This window comes from Chrysemys picta, chromosome 9 (genome assembly GCF_011386835.1).
Source record: "Chrysemys picta bellii isolate R12L10 chromosome 9, ASM1138683v2, whole genome shotgun sequence".
NCBI lineage: Eukaryota > Metazoa > Chordata > Testudines > Emydidae > Chrysemys > Chrysemys picta.
This window is the reverse complement of record NC_088799.1, coordinates 81,954,537-81,976,251: the sequence shown is the minus strand read 5'-3', so window position 1 is coordinate 81,976,251 and position 21,715 is coordinate 81,954,537. Positions and strand designations below refer to the sequence as shown.

General features: G+C 43.6%; 1 protein-coding gene across 2 annotated transcripts in view; it reads left to right on the top strand.

Moving 5' to 3' along the window:
• Positions 1–18,487, top strand: part of MSN (moesin) — a 76,008-nt gene extending 57,521 nt beyond the window's left edge. For both annotated transcript variants that reach the window (XM_005279517.5, XM_065557237.1), the window contains exons 3-13: positions 3,697–3,792; positions 4,430–4,704; positions 5,339–5,422; positions 8,300–8,446; positions 9,301–9,397; positions 10,593–10,756; positions 11,333–11,463; positions 12,050–12,210; positions 12,784–12,876; positions 13,778–14,011; positions 15,151–18,487. In XM_005279517.5, the coding sequence (XP_005279574.2) occupies positions 3,697–3,792; positions 4,430–4,704; positions 5,339–5,422; positions 8,300–8,446; positions 9,301–9,397; positions 10,593–10,756; positions 11,333–11,463; positions 12,050–12,210; positions 12,784–12,876; positions 13,778–14,011; positions 15,151–15,315 (1,647 nt within the window). In that variant the 3' untranslated portion in view covers positions 15,316–18,487. The remainder of the gene's footprint in view (positions 1–3,696; positions 3,793–4,429; positions 4,705–5,338; positions 5,423–8,299; positions 8,447–9,300; positions 9,398–10,592; positions 10,757–11,332; positions 11,464–12,049; positions 12,211–12,783; positions 12,877–13,777; positions 14,012–15,150) is intronic.
• Positions 18,488–21,715: the final 3,228 nt, after the last annotated feature.

Genomic DNA, 21,715 nt, shown 5'->3' with positions numbered 1-21,715 from the left:
CTTGCATGTGTCTGTAAGATTGTCATTGCCAGTGTGCTAATAGAGATTCACTCAAAGGATGAGTGCAAAGATACCTAGTGTGGTTATTTCAATGTAAGGTGGGAAAAGGCTTGACACCACTCCGATCTGGGATTTACTTGTGGTAACCCAAGTTTCACTTGATAAACGATGCCTGAGCTAGGGTCTTAAATAGCGCATGCATATAATTTTTATATGTATTAAAAAAAAAATGCTATGAAACCGTAACTGGAATCTTGAGGATTGCCTGAACTCTCCCTACACCGCTTTCCACCATCCTGTAGGCAGATAAAAAAATATGGAATTTATGAATAAATTCCTTGTATTGTACTCCAGAGTTCTGTTAGTCAGCCTGACTTAATATTCTGCCTGGTGAGGAGGAAAGATAGTGTTCTCTTGTTCCACTTACTTTGTAAGGCTATAAATAACTTGTATATCTTGTAATACTGCATATGGTGAGCTGTCTTTAAAATTCATTGTCCCTCATCGTCAAAACAACCCTATGCATCTTGTCCCTATGCACCCTCCATTCCTGCTCACTGCCAAGAATTGTGTGTGAGGCCCCACAGGCGAACAGTTCATCAAATCTCCAAATGCTGTATAACCCTTTAACAAAAGTAGATTGGTAATCAGGTTGCTAGCTGACAGGCGGACTCCTAGAAGTTGTAGAAATCCGTCTCTGCCTTGATGATGGTTTTCCCTTTGCCAAGTAGAACAAAAAATAATTTTTAAATGCAGTGGGGAGTCACTTCCCTTTGCATTTGGTAGAGGCTACCAGCATGCACATCCGGTTGGAAAGAGACTTCAGATATGAATGAGTACATACAGCCTGAGCACAGACCTGGTCTAACAAGCCAGAGTATGCTTGGCTTTACAGCTCACATAATTCATAGCACTAATTAGGTTGGTTCTATGCAGCATAGTCAGTATAACTTTGCAAAAAAGTTATATTTTTCGGGGGGAGGGAGGGAATAAGATTTGTAAAGATACTGAGTTTGCATAGCTGGCTTTCCTTTTTGTCCCATCTGTTGTTGCTGTTGCTATTACAGTTCAGACTTCTCTGCTGTGGAATAAAAGTCCTTTTGTGCTATGGCCTCAGTGTGATGCCATTCGGTTCCTTTTTGGCAGTTCAGCATGCTGAACTCCCAGGCTTAAGCTGTCGGCAAATGAAACTGAGGCAAGCAGACACATGCGGCAGTGGGGGTGAGCCACCATCCTATTCAAATGTTAATGATGCCTGAGAACAGAGCTCTCATTTTAACTGTGTTCCAGACCCCTTCCTTCCCCTGCCCCACACACTTATAAGCTATATAGCAGCCTGCAGTCTTAAATGCACTTCAGAAAGTCTGTTTAGCAGCATGCATTCCATTGCCTGTGACAAACATTTGCTTATGTTCCTATGACCCACTGTCCCCAGGAGTCTACTCTAAACCATTGGGCCAGTCCCACAACTCTTAAGCAAGTAGTGCTTACTGAGACACATCCCACTGAAGTCAGAGGGACTGGTGCATAGGGGAGGATTGCAGGGTGTGGCCCAATATTTGTTACTAAGGTTATGTCTACCCTATAGAGGCTATATTGGTGTAATTATGCTGACATAACCCCACAGTGTAGACCCAGCCTACATTGACTGAAGGGATCTTCCTCCTTTCCACCATCCACCTAAACAAACAATGGTAGTGAGGTTGACAGACACACTCTTCTATCAATCTAGCTGTTTTATACTGGAGGCACTAGATCAGAATAACTGTGTTGGTCAGGAGTATGGATTTTTTTTTTTTCTTTCCACCTCTGATATACTTGACTTAATTGTAGACCAAGTCTGATAAATACTACTTACCTGTAAACCCCTTTCCCTTTTGCTGTAGGTAGCAAAGCAGTAAGTGGCCCAGCATTGTTCTCAGATCCAGCATTTCTTGTATTCTTACAAGCCTTTGGCCATAAAACCAGTAATACAAAGTCCAGGGTATGCTGCACCCCAATAGTGATAAAACAAGATGGAGCGGAGGGCTTCCTAAAGATTCAAAGAGGAAGTGATTTGAGAGGGGAGATCACTTCAGCACTGCTCCTCCCTCAACAGATTGTCGAGGCATCAGACACAGAGAGGCAAGCAGGCAGTCAGAGGGAGTGAGTAAATCTGAAGTCTGACAGGTAGGATAGGGTGAGTGCCTGCAGTCATGAGACACTTGGATGCAGTGGTGTTAGGGGTCATAATTTTACAGCATAGTTTGAAAGACAGGTGGGTGAAGTCAGCTGGCTAAGAAGCTAGTGAAGATGATGGGGGAGAGGGGGACATACCTTTCTGGTTTGCCTGAAGTATAGAGTACAGATTGGAAGACAGATGACAAAGTTTCAGGAAGGTTGCCTGTGGGGGAATTTTTAGCCTGTAGCATGTCCCTGGCTTATCAAAAAGTTCAGTTCTGTTGCTTTGGCAGTAGCTCGTTTGTTCATGATCACAAATAACTCCCACCACCTGACAGGAAATAGCATTACCACAGTAGTTTTCCACCTCTGGCAGGCTTCTAACACTGAATGCTACAATAACTTTGTGAAGTCGTCTTTGTTTATATAGCACCAAAAGTGTGCTAGGTGCATGACAGAGAAGAGATCCCTGCATCGGGATTTATTTACTGTATTGGTGGCTCATCACTGTCTAAGGGGCATGTTGTTGTTGTCCTGCCTTGCCCAAAGCAGTGCACTTCAGTGGAGCAACTAAACAGCGGGTGGGTGTGGGTAGGCCTTATTTACATACAAGGCAGCATGCATTGCAAATCTTAAGGCATGTGGCAGTTAACAGGACTGACTCTCTGGTCCATAGCAGAGTGGTTCATGGTCTGCTCAAAAATAGGACCCTTGCATGTAAAAAATGAGGGATGGTTCTGGAACTAGAGCCAAGACCTATGCTCTCTACTCCTGTAGTATCTGCCATTGCCTTACATGCTGGTTGGGTATCACGCCTTACTACAGTCTTCCTTGCTCGTTTATGAGAGTGGCTAGTATCTCAGCATTTGCACTGTTGCTGTCCAGGCTGAGACCAGGAAAAGGTAGGGGGTCTAAGATGTATAGCTTCCCACCTGCAAACTCTCTGGAATCTACCTACATACAAGGGAAACCCTGGCCTTTGTGGTGCCAAAATCTTAGTATATCAATAACTTAGGGTTGCTCCATTCTCCAGCTTTTCCCAGCAGGAATCCTGTTTCAGATGGGTTTAGGAGGCATCCGAAATGAGTTTGATAGGTGCTTAGTTCTTAATTAGTGTCGGTCTTAATCAGAAAACTATTGTACAACTGGCAGCCTTCCCTCAGGGAGGGAGAGTGAGGGGGCATGTAAGAAGATGATCTGTACCAGCAGAGCTGCATAGGGCATTCTGTTACTACCTGCCTCAATTTGGCCTACCCTAATTGCCAAATTTGAGGTAGAGTGATGGTAAATGTTTTAGGGGACCCCCCCCTCTGTTTATAAAGGACTTGTAGAAGTGGTATGGTTGGGGGTGTGGGTGTTCCTCCCGCGGGGCCCCCCCATCCCCATAGTCAAACCAACTTTCACCTGTTAGATTCTTTTCTAAACTTGCCTACCTTATACTACATCACCCCAACACATTCCCAGATAACCAGTGAGCCCATGAACAGTCAGTTGTGACAGTTACTGATGCGCACACTGCTCTGTTTTCTTTTCCAGGTTGTGAAGACAATTGGGCTGAGAGAGGTCTGGTTTTTTGGACTTCAATACCAGGACACCAAGGGCTTCTCAACATGGCTGAAACTCAATAAAAAGGTATATGCCTCATTATCCAATTTGTACACTTGATAATTTAGAGCATTTGTTTTAACCATTCTTTTCAGGACTCTTGTCCTCAGCTGGATGGGATGCTCAGATCCTCACACTCCTGCCTTGTTCTTGTATGCTGCTCTGAACAGTGAACCTTGATATTTATATTGTATACTTTTTTTGGCTAGTCTGCGCTGGCTGTTCCAGAATAGCTAGGTCTACAACATACAGCTGTGCCAGCCAATCTGCTGTTCCTGGCCTGCAGTTATCCTATGCTTTATTCAGGCAGATCTAATGTGGTGGATCAAGGAAGAGACTTTATCCATGTGTAATACATCTGGTGAATAAGACTCCTGGTGTGGTGCCATCCCTAGGAAACACTGTGGTGCATGACTTACTGATAGGTTCACAATCGCATTTGGCAGCTGCTAAACAAATGAGAAATCTTGGCTAAACTGGACCAACTCAGCAGTTTGCAATGACTTGCTCAATGGGAGGATACTTTCTGCTTTTTTGCTCTGTGTGTCAGAAGGGAAGTGTTTTTGAACATGCCTCTGTCTTTCTTACTCCCTTTTTATTACAAACTGCTCAACTCAGCCGGCAGGCTAGCTCTAAAACTGGATGGTGCCATCTCTCACTCCAGGTGACCGCACAGGATGTGCGCAAGGAAAGCCCGCTGCTCTTCAAGTTCCGTGCCAAGTTCTACCCAGAGGATGTGTCCGAGGAGCTGATTCAGGACATCACGCAGCGCCTCTTTTTCCTCCAGGTGAAGGAGGGCATCTTGAATGATGATATCTATTGCCCTCCAGAGACTGCTGTCCTTCTGGCTTCCTATGCCGTCCAATCTAAACATGGAGACTTCAACAAGGAGCTGCACAAGCCTGGCTATCTTGCTGGTGACAAACTGCTCCCTCAAAGGTATGCAGACTTCACCAGCCTCAGACCTTCCAGCACCATGAAATGCACAAGTGCTATATTTAATATAGCTTCACTTACTCTGGCTTTTTGCCTGTTTTGATTTTCTCAAATCCTCTTAATTATGATGGGGTGTGCAGGGTGCATCTTTCCATAAGAACAGGGCTGTTGCACTTCCTGCACCCCTGTCTATTCTCCCTGGGAATTTGCATTTTTGAAGAGCGCATTGAAACTCAGTATAAAAATGCAGGTAGAAACTTAAATTTCTGGGAATAATTGAAGATATCTGAGCAACAGAAATAATGGGGGAGCAAAGGGGAGTCCATTTTGGCACTGATTCATAAATGGGTATGATGGTACAAAAATATTCAGGGCTCCTGTCACATTACGCTGTAGTCTGGCTATGTGGCTGTGTTGTTCATCATGCCAAATTGTTTCTTAGAGCATTTAATTGGGTTAAGAGTCAATGCTGGCCAATAAGGCCAGCATTTACTATAGAATTTCTGTTGGCATTGTTCTACTGTGCATGAGACATTTAGACTGTACAGTACTGCATATGCTCAAACTTGTGGCCTGTCTCAGTGTAGTCCCTTCTTTCATACTGACAGGATCTTGCTGCGCTTTTTTTCCTTTCTAGAGTTCTGGAGCAGCACAAACTCAATAAAGACCAATGGGAGGAGAGGATCCAGGTGTGGCATGAGGAACATCGGGGAATGCTCAGGTAACTGATCAAGGTTTGATCTCACTGTTAGATTAGTATGGTCCTACTACATGGTAGTTCTCAACTTCTGTAGATAAGCTTTGTGTCTAAACAAAAGCTCATCCTAGGGCAAAAGCACTGTTAGCACTGTTCCAGCCATCTTGCTGAAGAATAACTACAGTCTTGTCTGTCTCAGCCAGTATTGGTTAGCAAGTGTACAATCCCTTTTTAGCAAAGTGAAACTGAACTTTTTAAATGGTTGCATTATAAGAACACCCAGACTGGATCAGGTCCATCTACCTCAGTATCGTGTCTGACAGTGGCCAGTGCCAGCTGCTTCAGACAGAATGAATAGAACAGGGCAATTTTGAGTGATTCATCCACCTTGCAGTCCCAGCCTCTGGCAGTTGGAAGTTTAGGGACCTTGTCAAAGGTTTTCTGAAAATCCAAGTAGACTATATTGCTGCCTCACCCTTGTCTATGCTTGTTGGCTCCCTCAAAGAATTCCAATAGATTGAGGCATGATTTCCATTTACAAAAGCTTTGACTCTTCAACACACTGTTGAAGAATGTGTCTGATTCTGTTTGTTATAGATGCAACCAATTTGCCTGGTACTGAAGTTAAGCTTACCCTGCCTGTAATTGCCAGGATTGCCTCTGTAGCTTTTTTTAATGTTTAAATTAACTACCCGCTAGTCATCTGGTACAATAGGTTATGTATCACAGTTAGTAGTTCTGCAATTGCGTATGAGGTCTTTCAGAATTCTTGAATACCATTCGTCATGGTGACTTATTGTTTAACTTGTCAGTTTGTTCCAAAACTACTTATTGACACCTTGATCTGGGACAGTCGCTCAGATTTTTCTCTTAAAAATAATGGTTTGGGTGTGGAGATCTGCCAGAGATCCTCTGCAGTGAAGACTTCAAAGAATTATTTAGCTTCTCCACAATGGCCTTGTCTTCCTCCAGTGCTCCTTTAGCATGTCAGTCGTCCAGTGGCCCCACTGACTTTAGCAGGTTTCCTGCTTCTGATGTACTTGGCAACAAAAAAAAAATTTGTTGGTGTCTTTAGCTAGTTGCTCTTCAAATTCTTTCTTGGCCTGCCTTTATACTTGGTTGCCAGGGTTTATGCTTCTCTCTTTCTCAATAGAATGAGTTCCAAACTTTTTTAAGGAATGTCTTTTTGCCTCCAACCACCTCCTTTACTCTGTTTAGCCATGGTGGCATTTTTTGGGTCCCTTTTTTAATTTTGGGGTATACGTTTAGTTTCAGCCTGTATGGTGTTTGTTTTAAATGGTTTCCATGCAGCTTGCAGGCTTTTCACCCTATTAATTTCCATTTAATGAAAGTGAGGAAGCTTGTATCATTTTTCGTTCATTCATTTGTTTGTATTCCTCGTCCCTGCCAAGAATGTTAAACTTAATTACATTATGGTCACTATTACTGATTACTTCAGTTACCTCTCTTTTTGACCAGATCCAGTGGTCAACTTAGGACTAAATCAAGAATTGCCCCTCCTTTTGTGGGTTACAGCAGTGGTTCTCAACCAGGGGGCCATGAGAGTTTCAGGGGTGTGCCAAGGAGGGCCAGTGTTTGGTTTTCTGCCCTGGGCTCCAACGAGTCTAAGTCCCACCTCATGGGGCTGAAGCCTGGGGCCCAGGGCCCTGGCATCTGGTGCTGAAGACAAAACTTGAGCAACTTGGCTTCATGGGGCCATGTATGGCATGTGGCCCCAGGCAACTGCCCTGCTTGCTCCCCCCTAATACTGGCCCTGGCTTTTATATGCAGAAAACCTATTTGTTGTGGCACAGGTGGACTGTGGGGTTTCTATAGTATGTTGGGGGGAGCAGGGGCTCAGAAAGAGAGGCTGGGAACCCCTGGGTTTCAGGACCAGCTGCTCCAAGAAACAGTCATTTAATGAGTCTAGAAATTGTATCTCTGCAACTCTTCCTGAGGTGATACATGCCTAGTCATGGGAATAGTTGAAAACACCCAATATTATTGTTTGCAGCCTTTGTAGCATCTCTAATCTCCCCAAGCATTTCATCATCATAGTGAGGAGAATGGCAGTAGGAATAGAACATTCTCGTATTGTTCAGGCATGGAATTTACCATAGAATCTCAATGGAGACAGTTTAGTTCATTTTAGGATTTTTACTTTGACTCTGTCACATAGTGTCACTCCCACACCAGCTTGACCTACTTTCATTCCTATATTTTGTACCTTAGTATTACTGGGTTCCATTAATTATCCTTCCACCAAGTTTCCACAACGCCTATTATATCAGTATCCTCATGTAATGCTAGGCACTCTAGTTCATCCATATTCGTATTAGACTGCTAGCATTTGTGTATATAAGCAGGGCCGGCTCTGGCTTTTTTGCTACCCCAAGCGCAAAAAAAAAAATCGGGGCAGCCAGAATGGCAAAACCAAAAAACAAAACAAAACCTGGGGCGCGGCCAGAGCAGCAGAACCCGAACCCTCCCCCCCTCCCCCCCCAGCACGAGCTTGTTCGGCTGCTGCCTGGAGCCGGCCTTGTATATAAGCACTAGTATATTGTCAATGTTCAATTGCTTGCCTTCATGTGTTGTTTAAATGGGATTTTTCTTAAAAAATTTGCCTGGTTCTCACTGCCGCCTACATCTGCTTTACCAACTTCTTTCCTGTCTCTTTACTAGGACATAGTTATCCCTCTAATGGAAACATCCCACCTGAACCATATGCTCCTCTTGGCTTTTGCCCAGCCCTTAGTTTAAAAAATCCTCTCTGACAATGCCTCAGAGCACGACTATGCAAACTAGTTGCCACTAACCAATCAATTGACAAGGCAGTAAATTCTCTATTTTTGGCGTATCTGGTTTCAAATATGAATATCTGCTCTCCTTTGTATGCTTTAGGGAAGATTCCATCTTGGAGTACCTGAAAATTGCACAGGATCTAGAAATGTACGGCGTGAACTACTTCAGCATTAAGAATAAGAAGGGCTCTGAACTCTGGCTAGGTGTTGATGCTCTCGGACTCAACATTTATGAGCAGAATGACAGGTAACAAAAGGACATCTCTCAGTTCACTGCCCCCTCTCTTGTGACCCTTCATTCCACAGTGTGGATACAGCTAACACAGAAACTTCCTTCTCCAAAGCAAAAGAATACTTTTAAGAATCGGGTTTTTGGACCAGATAGCTGTTCCTCACTCATCTACACAGGAAGGTGGTTCAGTTTGTTGGGATGATGCTATTTGCGGTCTGCAAACTCCTCCAAACCACGTCCTCATGTGGCTCTTGGCAATGTCCTTGACCTAAATCTTGTGATTCAGTACTCTGGATCTCTTGCATAAGTACAGCTGTTCACTATCATGGGGTCGATAGGCCAAGAAACTGAAATTAGGCATTGATCAAATCCCATTAAATAAGATTTGCTTAAAGACTAAGCCTTCAAATCTTAAGGAAAGTCTACGCTGAAACACTGCAGCTGTGCCGCTGTAACACTTAAGTGAAGACCGTGGGAGAGCTGCTCCTGTCAGCGTAGTTAATCCACCTCCAAGTGGCAGTAGCTATGTCAACAGCAGAAGCTCTCCTGCTGATACCATGTGGCCTATGCCAAGGGTTAGGTTGGTATAACTACATTGCTCAGGTGTGGATTTTTCAGATAAGTCTATAGTGTAGACCTGGCCCCACTTTCTCTAATGCGGGAGAGGGGTTGAAAAGCTGTCAACTCCTGCTCTTATATTGTTTTTTACATGCCTCTTCATTCTTGTTTCTGGCATTGGCTGGAACTGGGAATTACTGAAATACTCTGAGAGCCAGGTTGGGTGAGATTTCCAGCCCAGTGTTGTAGACTAAGAATTTGAGACACCTTGGGGTAACTTCTACTAAAAACTCCTTTCTTCATTATTGCAGGTTAACACCAAAAATTGGATTCCCTTGGAGTGAGATCAGGAATATTTCATTCAATGATAAGAAGTTTGTTATCAAGCCCATTGACAAGAAAGCACCAGTAAGAAACAGTACTCAAACATAAATCTTTAGCATTTTATACGTAGAGTTGAGCTCTACATCTTTTACGCATTTAAATAAAACCAGTCTAGTCAATTCCAGTATCTTCTGTTGGTATCATAAGGCATCCACATATTGCCAAAGAAATACCTCAAGCATTGCAGAGCAGGCTTAATAGTAGTAAGTGGGTTGGCAGGGGGAGGGGGTTTATACAATAGCCATTTTGTATAGTTGTCCACTTCTGATTTGGCCTTACACAGAGAGAAATCTCAACAGTAATTTTTTTCCTTCTTCTTTGCACTTCAACAAAGAAGAATCTTAAGATTTCTGATAACCCAAACAAATCCCCGTTCATTCTGGAAAACCCCAAAGTAGAATGCATTTCTAATCTATGCAATTCAGGAAAAAATGAAATCAAGCTGTAGCTCCTTGGCTTCCCCATATACCTATTTATATCTTCTACTTTCCTTCCCTGGATGAAGCTACTGCTGCTTGGAAACCACCTTGCAGCTGTTGTACCTCATTCACACAATGAAAATACATTTCTTCCCCTTTTCTGGCATAAGAGGAAACCTGTTTTTTTCACATGTCGGCCAGAACATTACAATCCTAGTTGAATAGAAACAGTCAGGGTGTGAAACCTTATATGATCCATAAAACCTAACAACTTTGTAGAATGTCTCAGAATGTAGAAACTCTTCCTTAAAACCAGACACTGAGGCTTGATAGAGGAATGCTTTAACTGAGTTTTGAGTATTTCTGCACTGCATGTGTATCCACACAACTGAAAATCCAGTTCCGGTATGCACTAGGCAGAACATAAGCCCTGATGATTTTCTGAGATCAGAGACTTGAACTGCACCATATATCACTGGGAATCCCAGGAAAACTGGCAACTATGTAGCCTCCTTGTAATCTCCAAAATGTGCTTGTGGGGATACTCCTGTATGAGTTCTGTCGATCTTCATAATCTAAACCGACTGTTTAGTACTGCTAATTCAAGGCGCCTGACCCATGTCATCAGGCACCTGTCTGTGCTCGGTATAGGTGTTTGAAATCTGTTTTTATTATTGATAATGGGCTCCCTCAGACACTTGACATTTCTTTTATGTGCAACGCTATTATTGGATACAGAGGTATGTTTGGCGCATGCTCAGGGAGCAATGAGTCTAACGTGGTCTCCCATCTGTCCCAAGGACTTTGTATTCTATGCCCCACGATTACGGATTAACAAGCGAATCCTGGCGCTGTGCATGGGAAACCATGAGCTCTATATGCGCAGACGTAAACCAGACACCATTGAGGTGCAGCAGATGAAGGCACAGGCTCGGGAAGAGAAGCATCAGAAACAGATGGAGAGGTGGGTACTGCAGGACTCTGAGTAACTAACTAGTGTTTTTGAGTCCACTGTTACACTGATTAAAGCATATTGCTTTCTGCTCCAGTTAACCTAAAGAGATGATATAGATGGCACCCCTTATAAATATGACCGTGTGTAGAACTACCTTGGGCAGCTCTCAAAGCATTTAAGATTCAGAATCCTATTGATATGAATAGACCTGAATGACTCTAAAGGCTCTATTTCAAATAGGTGACCTAAACAGGGCTGTCGCTTGACCTGTGTAATTTGTACAAATGAAAACCTAACTGACACAGTTAACGAATGTTTGCAGTGGTATTGTCAGGGCCAGTCCCAGGACTGGAAGAAAAGCTGTCTGACTGTCTGTGTGTGTGTGTGTGTGTGTGTGTGTCTCTCTCTCTCTCTCTCTCTCTGAAGTTGGTCCAATGAAAGACATTACTTCACCTATCTTGTCTCTCTAAAGTTCACTAAGTCAGTTGCCGCTTGCATGCTCATAGGTCTTCTATAATAAAGTACTGATGTCTTTGAATTGTGGTTCAGATTTAACTGCTGTACTGTAATTTTTCCCCAAATCAGAGCTCTGCTGGAGAATGAGAAGAAAAAGAGGGAATTGGCAGAAAAGGAGAAAGAAAAGATTGAGCGTGAGAAGGAAGAGCTGATGGAACGACTCAGACAAATTGAGGAGCAAACCAAGAAAGCTCAACTAGGTATTAGGAAATGTGCATTGGGAGAGACTGGAATAGTCTGGTTCTATAGGGCCTTCATTTAAAAAAAAAAAAAAAAAATCCACAGTTACCTACCCCACCAACCATCTTATTTCCTTGAGCTACATAATCACATGGTGCTCTGGTTCAATTGGTGCTGATGGAAAGCCTTTTTCTGTGGTACCCCAAGGGGGCAGGTACAAGAGACTTCACAGATAACTTTCCTGTCCTTTTCCTGAACTCTTACCACCTTGAATGGTGGTAAATGTGGTGCTGCCAAAGCAAATTGCTGTATGTATATTTGCTTCTTGGTTTAAAACCCCCACAAAAAACCCCACGAGCTTGAGTTGTCTGGTGCAAGATGTAATTTGGGGTAGGACAATGCAAAATCGGGCTGTATATGCAGTATATTCCTAACTATCCTGTTCACCAGTATTTACTCCCACTTGTTTACACACCTTCCTGTGTTGGTGGTGAAGGGAAAGTGCATATCTGTCATGGGGAAGGAAGCTTGCTTTTCTGCACTGATTCTGTGCTTGGAGGATCAGAAAGAGATCATCTTTGCCTCATACTTTTGTCCTCGCTTCAGAATTGGAAGAACAGACCCGCAGGGCATTGGAGCTCGAGCAGGAAAGGAAACGAGCCCAGGAAGAAGCAGAGAAGCTGGCTAAGGAACGCAGAGAGGCAGAGGAGGCAAAGGAAGCCCTGCTGAAAGCATCCCATGATCAGCAAAAGACCCAGGAGCAGCTGGTAAGCAGCTCTCCTGAAAGCTTAGCAGTGGGGGAATGGTTTTACTGGAGTGCTGGCCTCAACTGGGTGAATTATGTAGTCTAGTTGTTGTAGCTGTAGCAGGGGCATAAGCTACTATCTAAATAAACTTAATTGCCTTTTTCAGAAAAATGCTGGTGTTTTACTGTGGCCTCTATTTGAGCTGCTTTTTGTATGTAGTGACTGATGGAGAATACCTTCCAGTAAAGTCCATATATGTGCTAACTAGTCAAGCTGGGTACGGAGAGAGCAACTTCATGGCCTTGTTCTAGAATTCTTAGAATTAAGGGCAGAAAAGGAGGGAAAGACCAAGCCAAGACCCACAGCTACAAGGTGGGCATAAGGCAACTAGCAATGTATCCATAAGTGGCTTTAGGTATCTTTCCCTTGCATCACTAGAAATCTGTCTGGCACCAAAAAAAATCTTCCCCTTTGGTCCTAGTCCTCTTTTATCAGTGTGGAAATGGAACTTCCAGGTTCCTGGGGCTTTAGGGGCCTAATATCAGAAGGGAATTGGTTTTCTCTCCTACTAAAAATAACCTATTACTTCCACAGGCAGCTGAGATGTCAGAACTCACATCCAAAATCTCACAGCTGGAAGTAGCCAGGCAGAAGAAGGAGAGCGAAGCCTTGGAGTGGCAACAGAAGGTATCAGTGGAGCCTAAATACAAAAGTATAGCTTTGGGCTTGGCACAGTATTCCTCTTCTTTCTGGGGACTGGTCTGACCCTCTGACCATGTCATGCCATTAATCGTATGACCCAAACCACAAGTCCTTTACCATGCAGAGAGCCCTTTCCCAGAAAGGAGGGAAGCCAATGTGTGGTAAAGCTATGTTGCCTCCAGTTATCGATTTACCAATTATTTCCTAGTTCACCTTGCTAGAACCAGTTTTTGGTTCAAAAAGTGGTCAGAGCAACTTATGCAGGTAAAATCCAGTATTCCATGCAGCTCCAAATTCATTCAGTATTCCTAAAGTGAATTTATTCAAAAGAATAAGAAGAAAATGTCCACCTTGCAACTTAAATGGACAGATCTGGGAATTATCCTGTGGGCAGACTTCCAAAAGATGGGCACATTTTACACCCTTATTCGTGCCTAATTTGTGTGCAGACTGTGTAGTTGCACATGCCTAGGGTTAGTTTAAGGTATGAGTATACACGGTGCAGGATTTACAGGTGCAGGTTGGGTATCTGAATACCTAAAATGCATACAGGGGTGTGCAGCTGTGCACACATTTGTAGAACTCTGCAGTACACACATGGCTGCCCAGATTATCTAACTTGCCTTTAGTTACTGCAAATAGGATATAACTCACCTATCAAAACTCTGAGGTTGATGGCCATCTTCTAACTCCACTAGTGTATGATGGTGCCTGGACAGCCTGTGAATTCTCTTACTTGAAAGCACTTCACCCAAAGGGGTTATGGACATTCTGAAAGACATCTGAACCCAGATGTCCCCTCTTTTGGGTCCCTTGGACTGTAAGGGAAGCCTTTGAAATGGGTCTCTTTCCCGCTAACCCACTGAGGGATGTTGCCCTCCTGCAGGCTCAGACCGTACAGGAAGACCTAGAGAAGACCAAAGAGGAACTGAAGACTGCCATGAGCACCCCTCACGTCACCGAACCCATGCAGTCTGAGAACGAGCATGATGATGAACAGGATGAGAACGCTGCGGAGGCCAGTGCTGAACTGAAGGCAGATGCCACCATCAAGGACCGCAGCGAGGAGGATCGCACCACTGAGGCGGAGAAGAATGAACGGGTTCAGAAACACTTGAAGGTAATGCCAGGGGTGGGGTCGGGGATATCTGCTGCTTCTGGGCTGCTGTTTCCTTCTTCCCTGCCATGCTCAGGCAGCTGTAGTGGGGACTAAATGCATCTACTGAGGAGTAGGGTGCCACAATCTCATCAATTCAATACATAGCAAGATGTAGGGAGAGTGGGGGAGAAGCTTGCCCCTCCCCCACCCACTCCCATCCAATAACCATTCAAACCTCTTGCCAGTGAAGAGTACTCGTGTAGTGCCAAGAAAAGCATCTGTCCAATGTATTCTGCCTACTTGAATCCTGCTGGCCATCTGACAGCTGTTCAGCGCTGTCTGGAACAGGATGAAGGACTTGGTCCAGTTCCTGTCAAGCAGGTGTCCATGCCAGTCTGCTGCCCTGTTGGCTGACTCCACTGGATTGCACTGTTCAACCCCAGTAGTGGTCTCTCAAAGGCAGGTGTGAAGTGCCTTGTTGAGAGCAGCGTGGGGAAAGCCTGTCCTGCTATCTGTGCTGTACCTACTGAACTTCAGTCTGCTGGGTTGTGTCTGTTCACCAGCGCTAAACAAACAAGTGGTGGTCTGTGTCCAGCTGTGACTCACTCACTCACTGGCTGTCTAGGCTTCTTCACCTGCAGACCAGGGCAGAAATATTACTGCATTGTGCTGTGGCGATGCTAGAAAGGTGGCTGGAATCTGCAGTGCCTTGCTAATGGCAAGGGGTTTGCCATTTTGTTCACTAATCATTTAAATATCTTTAATCTTGCCATTGTCTTCTCTCTCCAACCCCTACCCTGCCATGGGAAAAATCCCTTGCTAGAGAGCCCCAGGGGGCACATATATTTTTGGAGTTTTCACCTTTCACCTGTGTTTTCACCTTTTTCCTATGTAACATTAGGCCTAACTTTAGTCCAGACTTCCTCAGACATTAGAAAAAAATCTAGACTTGTGAGCAAATGGTGTGATGTCATCACACTTCCTACACTGTAAATATTGGGGGTGAGAAAATACCAGATTAGATAGGCACAGGGTTTTCCATCGCAAAGGATAGCAATCTTTTGGGACTAAGGCCCACTTTACCTCTTGCTGAGCCTACAGCTCAGCGCTGCTGCATAGGCTGGCTTGTAACCCTACTTCTGTCTTTCTCCCATCTATAGGCTCTTACCTCAGAGCTGGCAAATGCTCGGGATGAAACCAAGAAGACAGCCAATGACATGATCCACGCTGAGAACATGCGGCAGGGCCGTGACAAGTACAAGACCCTCCGCCAGATCCGGCAGGGCAATACTAAGCAGCGCATTGATGAGTTTGAGTCCATGTAAACTCTCTTGCACCTGCTGTCCCCTCTTTCTCGTCCTCTCCCATCATTCACGTGTAATCGTGCTGCGCTGGAACCACTACAGAAGAGTGACCATGGTCTTTATTTATCGAGTTTCGTGCAGTCTCTGCAGTTCAGCAACGGAGGAACAAACAAAATATCCATGTTGTCTTGGGCGGGGTGGGGACTCCAAATCTGAAATTGTTTTTGCTTAGCTGGGTGAAGTCTCAATTGCACATGGCTTTGTACTGTTCACTGAAACAATTGCATTGCTCTCTGGGTCCACTGGGAGGAGATGCAACCAGATACTTCCACTGAGTTACATATGGTAAAAGTCAGCAGTCTGACACACATGCCTTACAACAGTACTTCAGTATTAGAATTGAGTAGCTAGGGGCTAGATCTCTGCTTTAATGCAAGGGTTTGATTTTAATTGAGTTGGGGGGTGTAGTGAAAGAAGGTTTCAGTGAAAAGGGGTTGGAAGTAAAGTATAAATGTTATTTGTAAAAGACCAAAGCTTTCTCTGCTCTCCAAATTTGAGCAAGCCAAACAGATCTGAACTGTCAGTGTTAAAACTTCTTGAGGGATCCATCAGACTTCTTTTTAGTTACCTATTCCTGAGTCCTTTGGAGTGATCTGGGCATTTCCATTAAAGTAACTTGTTTTGGAGCAGTAAATTCCCTAGTCAGCGAGGAGAGGGGTTCCTCCTCCACAGTAATTCTTGTTGCCATTTATTGTGCCAATGGCAGACTGTGTTGGAGGGGCTTTAACTTCCACTAGTAACCCCAAACTAGAATTCTAAAGGAATAGGCAAATATGCAAGAGCGCAGGGAGAGATGTAAAAATTAAGTAGTTCTAACCAAATGAAACTGTAGCCACCAAAAATCATGAGTCTGTCTGAGTATGATGCATTTATTCTTCTCATGCAGATAATGTCCAGAAAAGGCCTTTTTATTGTAAATCATTGGTGCCTTATGACTTGTGCACAGATGCATATTGTAGTTTAGGGTTTTAATAAGGGGTCTTTAGGTTTTTTAATTAGTTTAAACTAGGAAAAATGACCAGCAGCTGGGGCCCAAAAACAATCAGTGACCTAAGGCTTTTCATTTCACATCTGGTTCATCTGTTACAGGTCAGCACCTTCCTCCCTGCCATCTCTTCTGGTTGGGACAAGAAGATGCCTTGCTAGCTGTCTGTCCTAAATGGAATCCTCTTTTCCTGTTGCCATCTTAATTGTCAAATGATAGCAGCACGCTTAATTCCTAACTCAAATCTCTGTCCTCCCCTTGGAATGATATTGTGTCCTTTGTCTGTGGCCCTGAGAATAGAAGTTTCTGCCCCTAGTGATGAGGTGACTCGGTCCTGAGCTAGCTGTTGCTGTTTTACTGTCACTTGTACTGTCCAACAACAAGTCCTGTCATCCAAATGGTCTTGTTATGCATTCCTGTCCATGTTATAGAGAGGATTCTGTGTACTACTTGGCAGGAAATAACCATGTATGTTCAGGGTTGACTTGGACATGGCCTTAATTCTTTGTAGAGGAAAATGCTCCAGTTTTAGAAGAGCCCTTTTAAAATTTGAATTAATCTAAATGGACTCCTCCTCCTCTCCCCTGCACTTCATATCTTAGTTTAGCCTGTTGCTACTTAAACTTGCAGCCTTCAGCCTGGCTGGTGGTGTGTTCTTGCTTGGCATGTTCCAAAATCTATGCAACTTTTTCAGCCCCATGGGAGCTTCTCATCCCTGTAGTATCACCGTTATTGGTGGTATAAAGAAAATACCTGAAAACTTACACTAGAGCTCCTCAAAACTCAAACTCCTTCTACTAAGGCAAACTAGAAGTGGCACAGTGGAATGTTAGTGGTGTGGCGAGAAGAGTGCCAGAAAGTCAGTGTTAATACAAGCCTGCAGTATTTCTCCTGGAATCCCTTGTGCTGCTTAAAACCACCTCATCTGTATGAGTGCTTTTAGAGAAGCAATATCAGTTTGTTTGCATGGAGATCCATGCAAACAACTGACCAAATGGTAGCATAACCTAACATAGATCCTTCCAAATGTCCAATACATGCATTTTTTGAAGCACTTTTGTCCCCAGACACAATGTGCCTTTAGGAGGGGAGGGAGAGGGAGACCTTCCATCAACCAAAAAAACTCACAAAACACCCCAGTGCTTTGAAAGTTACAAATAAGATTGCAGTTAAACTTGTCAGAACTTATTTGCATATTTCTTTACTGAAGAGTTATTGGCACTGATTTCTATTTGAGTCTCATTACTGAGAGAACAAACAACAATTAAACTTCTCTTCTGGTGCTTTAAACCTGGTTCTCAGCAGTTCTGCTCTGTCTGACAACTACTTGCTTTTTTTTTTTTTTTTTTTTTTTAAAGTCTTTTATTGCATCTTTAACAGTTTCCTGAATGAGAAGATGCACAGTGCCTGGAGTATGTTTGTTCAAATAATAAACCTCTTTCTGTTGTGATGGGTCACAGAACACTGCTGAACTCCTGTGTTATGTTGACGTGACTTCTGTTGTTTTTGTCGCGTTCTAATTTCAAATGGTCCAATATAGAAATAGAACAGTTCATGCCAGTGAGTCCACCTAACTCCTTGTGTAGTTGTTTCAGCTGTGCCCTTTCCTACCAGTATTATATTCGTGGTATCTAATGATATTTGATTTCAGTCTTTCTAGCTATGCACAATTAGAAAATATTAGTCATGGGAGGAGGAGATGTTTATAGTCCCCTCGCCCTTTGAAAATGTATACTGTATTGTAAAGAGATGATATTTTGCAAGGAAATTAATGTAAGAAGCTTTCAGTATTATGGTGAGATTTCTAGACACTTTTTTATTTGTTACAATACATTGAGTTAATTTTTTTCTCTCCCCCTGTTTGTTTACTACTTGGATATAGAGTATCCTCTTCAGGGGATTATCCTATGAAGTGTTTGCCTGCCTTTGTTTTTTTGTTGCTGTAAATTATGTCTACACATTTTTGACCAAACTTTTTATTTTGGTTATATTAAAACAGCAGTCCCTTGGGACTTGTGAGGTAACTCATGGGCCCTTGTGTCTAACCACAAAAAGAAACTTGGTATCAAAACACTTTCGTTTGGAGGAATTTGTTAAAGTCCATGTCCTGTTCTTCCTTCAGTGCCAATAAAGTTTAGAGAAATTAAATCCTTGGTGTAACTGGGTTGCTGCAGTTTCTATTTCAAGCCTTCTCTTCCCCCTCCCCTCCCGCCCCTTCCATGTTCTACCACTGCACCTCCATGCTCCCCTGCAACAGTCTGTTACCATGGAACGCCAACTGCTCAGCATTAGAACATTCTGTAGTTCCTTCTTGATGCACACAAATAGAAGCTAGGATGGAACCCACAAACTCTTGACTTCAGCTAGGGTTGGAGGCAAGGTCTCCAGAGGTGGAAGTCAAAACAGAGTCACAGGATTGTACTGTCCTTAGCACCTGCATCTGAGAATGACCCAAGATAACTATCAGGTTTTTTTTTTCTGTCTAAAACTGCTTCCAGTTCAGGGAAGAACCTTACATGGTTGGATTTTGAGTTAAAATTTTCGCTAAATCTGGTTTCTGCTTCTTTGCATCAGTAAGGCTTGGTCTACACTACCCCCCCTAATTCGAACTAAGGTACGCAACTTCAGCTACGTGAATAACGTAGCTGAAGTTCGAAGTACCTTATTTCGAATTAGTTCAAACTTACCTTGGTCCACACTCGGCAGGCAGGCTCCCCCGTCGACTCCGCGGTACTCCTCTCGGCGAGCTGGAGTACCGCAGTCGATGGCGAGCACTTCCGGGTTCGACTTATCGCGTCCAGACTAGACGCGATAAGTCGAACCCAGAAGTTCGATTTCCAGCCGTCGAACTTGCCGGTAAGTGTAGCCAAGGCCTAAGCCACAAGAGGGCAGCATAGATTAGTCTGGTTTTGGTTTTTGTAGCTAAATTACTAAATTCCCATGTAGTGGGGATTTGAACTTGGATTTTTTTTTCCCAAGCTACCATTTGCTTGTTTCCTCACTCTCCTCCCAAATTTCAAAAATGTGTATGTTTTGAGATTTTAGGGATGAGAAAATGCTGAAGGAAGAGGGGGGGGGGGGTGTTATACATGCTCTCTCTCCTAACTGAGTGTGGGCAGTTTAGTTTCCATATTGAGAAGAGATTCCTAATGGGAAGACACAATGATCATCTTAGGGATTTGGATGTGACTAGAGGAGAGCTTTCTGCAAAACCACATTACCTCTCTGCACCTCAGTCTCACCGAGGAGGATAAAGATCCTTATTTTTGACGATGCTTTGAGATCAACTGGTTATATCATCTTCATTATAGAAGAACTTACTGTTGCCCATCTGTTGTACTTAATAAGGAACACTGGTGGTCATGATTTTGGGGGTCAGTGACTCTTCCTATCCCCTCAGGGGAAGAGGGCTGTTCTAGAGACAGGCTTGCAACCCACCAAAAGCATAACTGGGTGATAAAGGATCATGATACGTGGGGCTGCCACGTAAGGATGGGATTCTTGACCTACAGTTTGCTGAGTGTGCTGATTTTCTCGGAGTGCTCCCAATTTATAACTAGATATAACAATTTATAACTAGAAGAAGACAACTGGTTTGAGACTACATTGGTGTCTTGTGTGTCTTAACTATTTCTTATTTTAAATCACTGTAAATATGCCTTGTCCACAGTGCTGGAGTCTCAGATGCCTCTTATTGTCCAACCAAACATACCACTGTTTGCAGGAACAACACTATTGACTTTCTCCTAAACAAGTACCAAATCTTTATCAAACATCTGGATTAAGGCTGTATGAATCACAATGGTGTAAGAGGCAACCTTGTATTAAACAGTGTAGCTGATTAGATATGAGCATCAGCACAAGTGTGGGATTCAAGAATGGATGTGTGTGTGAATGTACTTTAAGACATCAGCTCTGATCCTCCACTTAGTCACTCATGTAAGTACAGTGACTTCAGTGGAGTTACTCCTGACATACACTGGTGTGAGTCATTAATATCTTCACTGGGGACTTATTTCTAAGGGTATGTCTATATTACCCACCTGATCGGCAGGCAGCAATTGATCCAGCAGGCATCAATCTAGCACATCTAGTCTAGGTGCAATAAATCAACCCCTGAGCGCTCTCCTGTCAACTCCGGTACCCCTCCAGGGCAAGAGGCGCAGGCGGAGTGGATGGGGGAGCGTCAGTAGTCGACTCACCGCAGGGAAGACACTGCAGTGAGTAGATCTAAGTACGTTGATGTAGCTGAAGTTGTGTAATTTAGAATGATTTTTCCACCCCTCTTTTCTCTTCCTCCCCCCCCCCCCCCCCCCGCCCCGGTGTAGACCAGGCCTAAGCCTATGGAAGAAGTGAGAGCACTTTCATTGGTCTGGAATGGGAAATTAACCCTAACTAACCACCTCTGAAAACTCTGCCTATTGGGGAAGAAATATACCTGCAAACAGGTGTGGAAGAGTTGAAGCACTAGAGAGTTAGGGTGCTGTAATGAAAGCTATTTTTGCAGCCTATTTCACATGCTCCTAATGCTCTAAAACAACTAGGGCTCACATTTTCCATGCTTGGTGTCTCGAAAGGTGTCAAGGCTCAACACCCCCACCCCCAATCCATTTCTAAGTCCCAGAAGGGATAGGATCCTTTGTATAACTTAAATTATAACTCATGCTTCTAAAAGTTGCAGCAAAAACTTTAAACTTTCCAGGGGTACAGTCTAATCATAATCCTTAACTTTTTATGCAGTGTTTTCCATTGGCATAGCACTGTATGAACATGGAGCAAACACTCTTTGCTCTACTTGAAACGGGAAGGAGGGGTGAATTTCCTTCTCCTTTCCTCTTACTAACTTTCCATTCCTCACTCTACTGCTAACCGCAATAGAAAGAGATAACAAAATGTAACTAGTAAAGTTGCTATTTCTGCACCATGTTAATTTGCTTGTTTGTTAGATCCTTGTCACCTGCCTTGTTTGCTTTTTGCCTTGTTAGATAGTAAATCTCTGAGGGCTTGGATTGTATCTCTGTACAGTGTCTAGCACAATGGGACCACAGTCCTGGTTAAGGCTTCTGGGTGCTACTGTAATACATAATTGTGACCGGAAATGTCAGCATACCCCAAACATATACAAGCTGTGCGATTCAGCCAAGTTATGGCTATCCTGACTGTTCCTGTGCAGAATCTGTGCCCTTGTTTTGTGCAAGTGACATTTCAGATTTCCTGCTGGTGTGAAGCAGTTAGTGTGATCTGGAGCACCGCTGAAAGTTTCAGAAGCTGGCATTCAAGACAGGGATATTAATCTGTATGGCCCAAGTGCATCTGCATGGGCATTATGTGCTGGCACTGTTGAAGGGGAAGACTTCTTGTGGAGAGGTAGTTAAG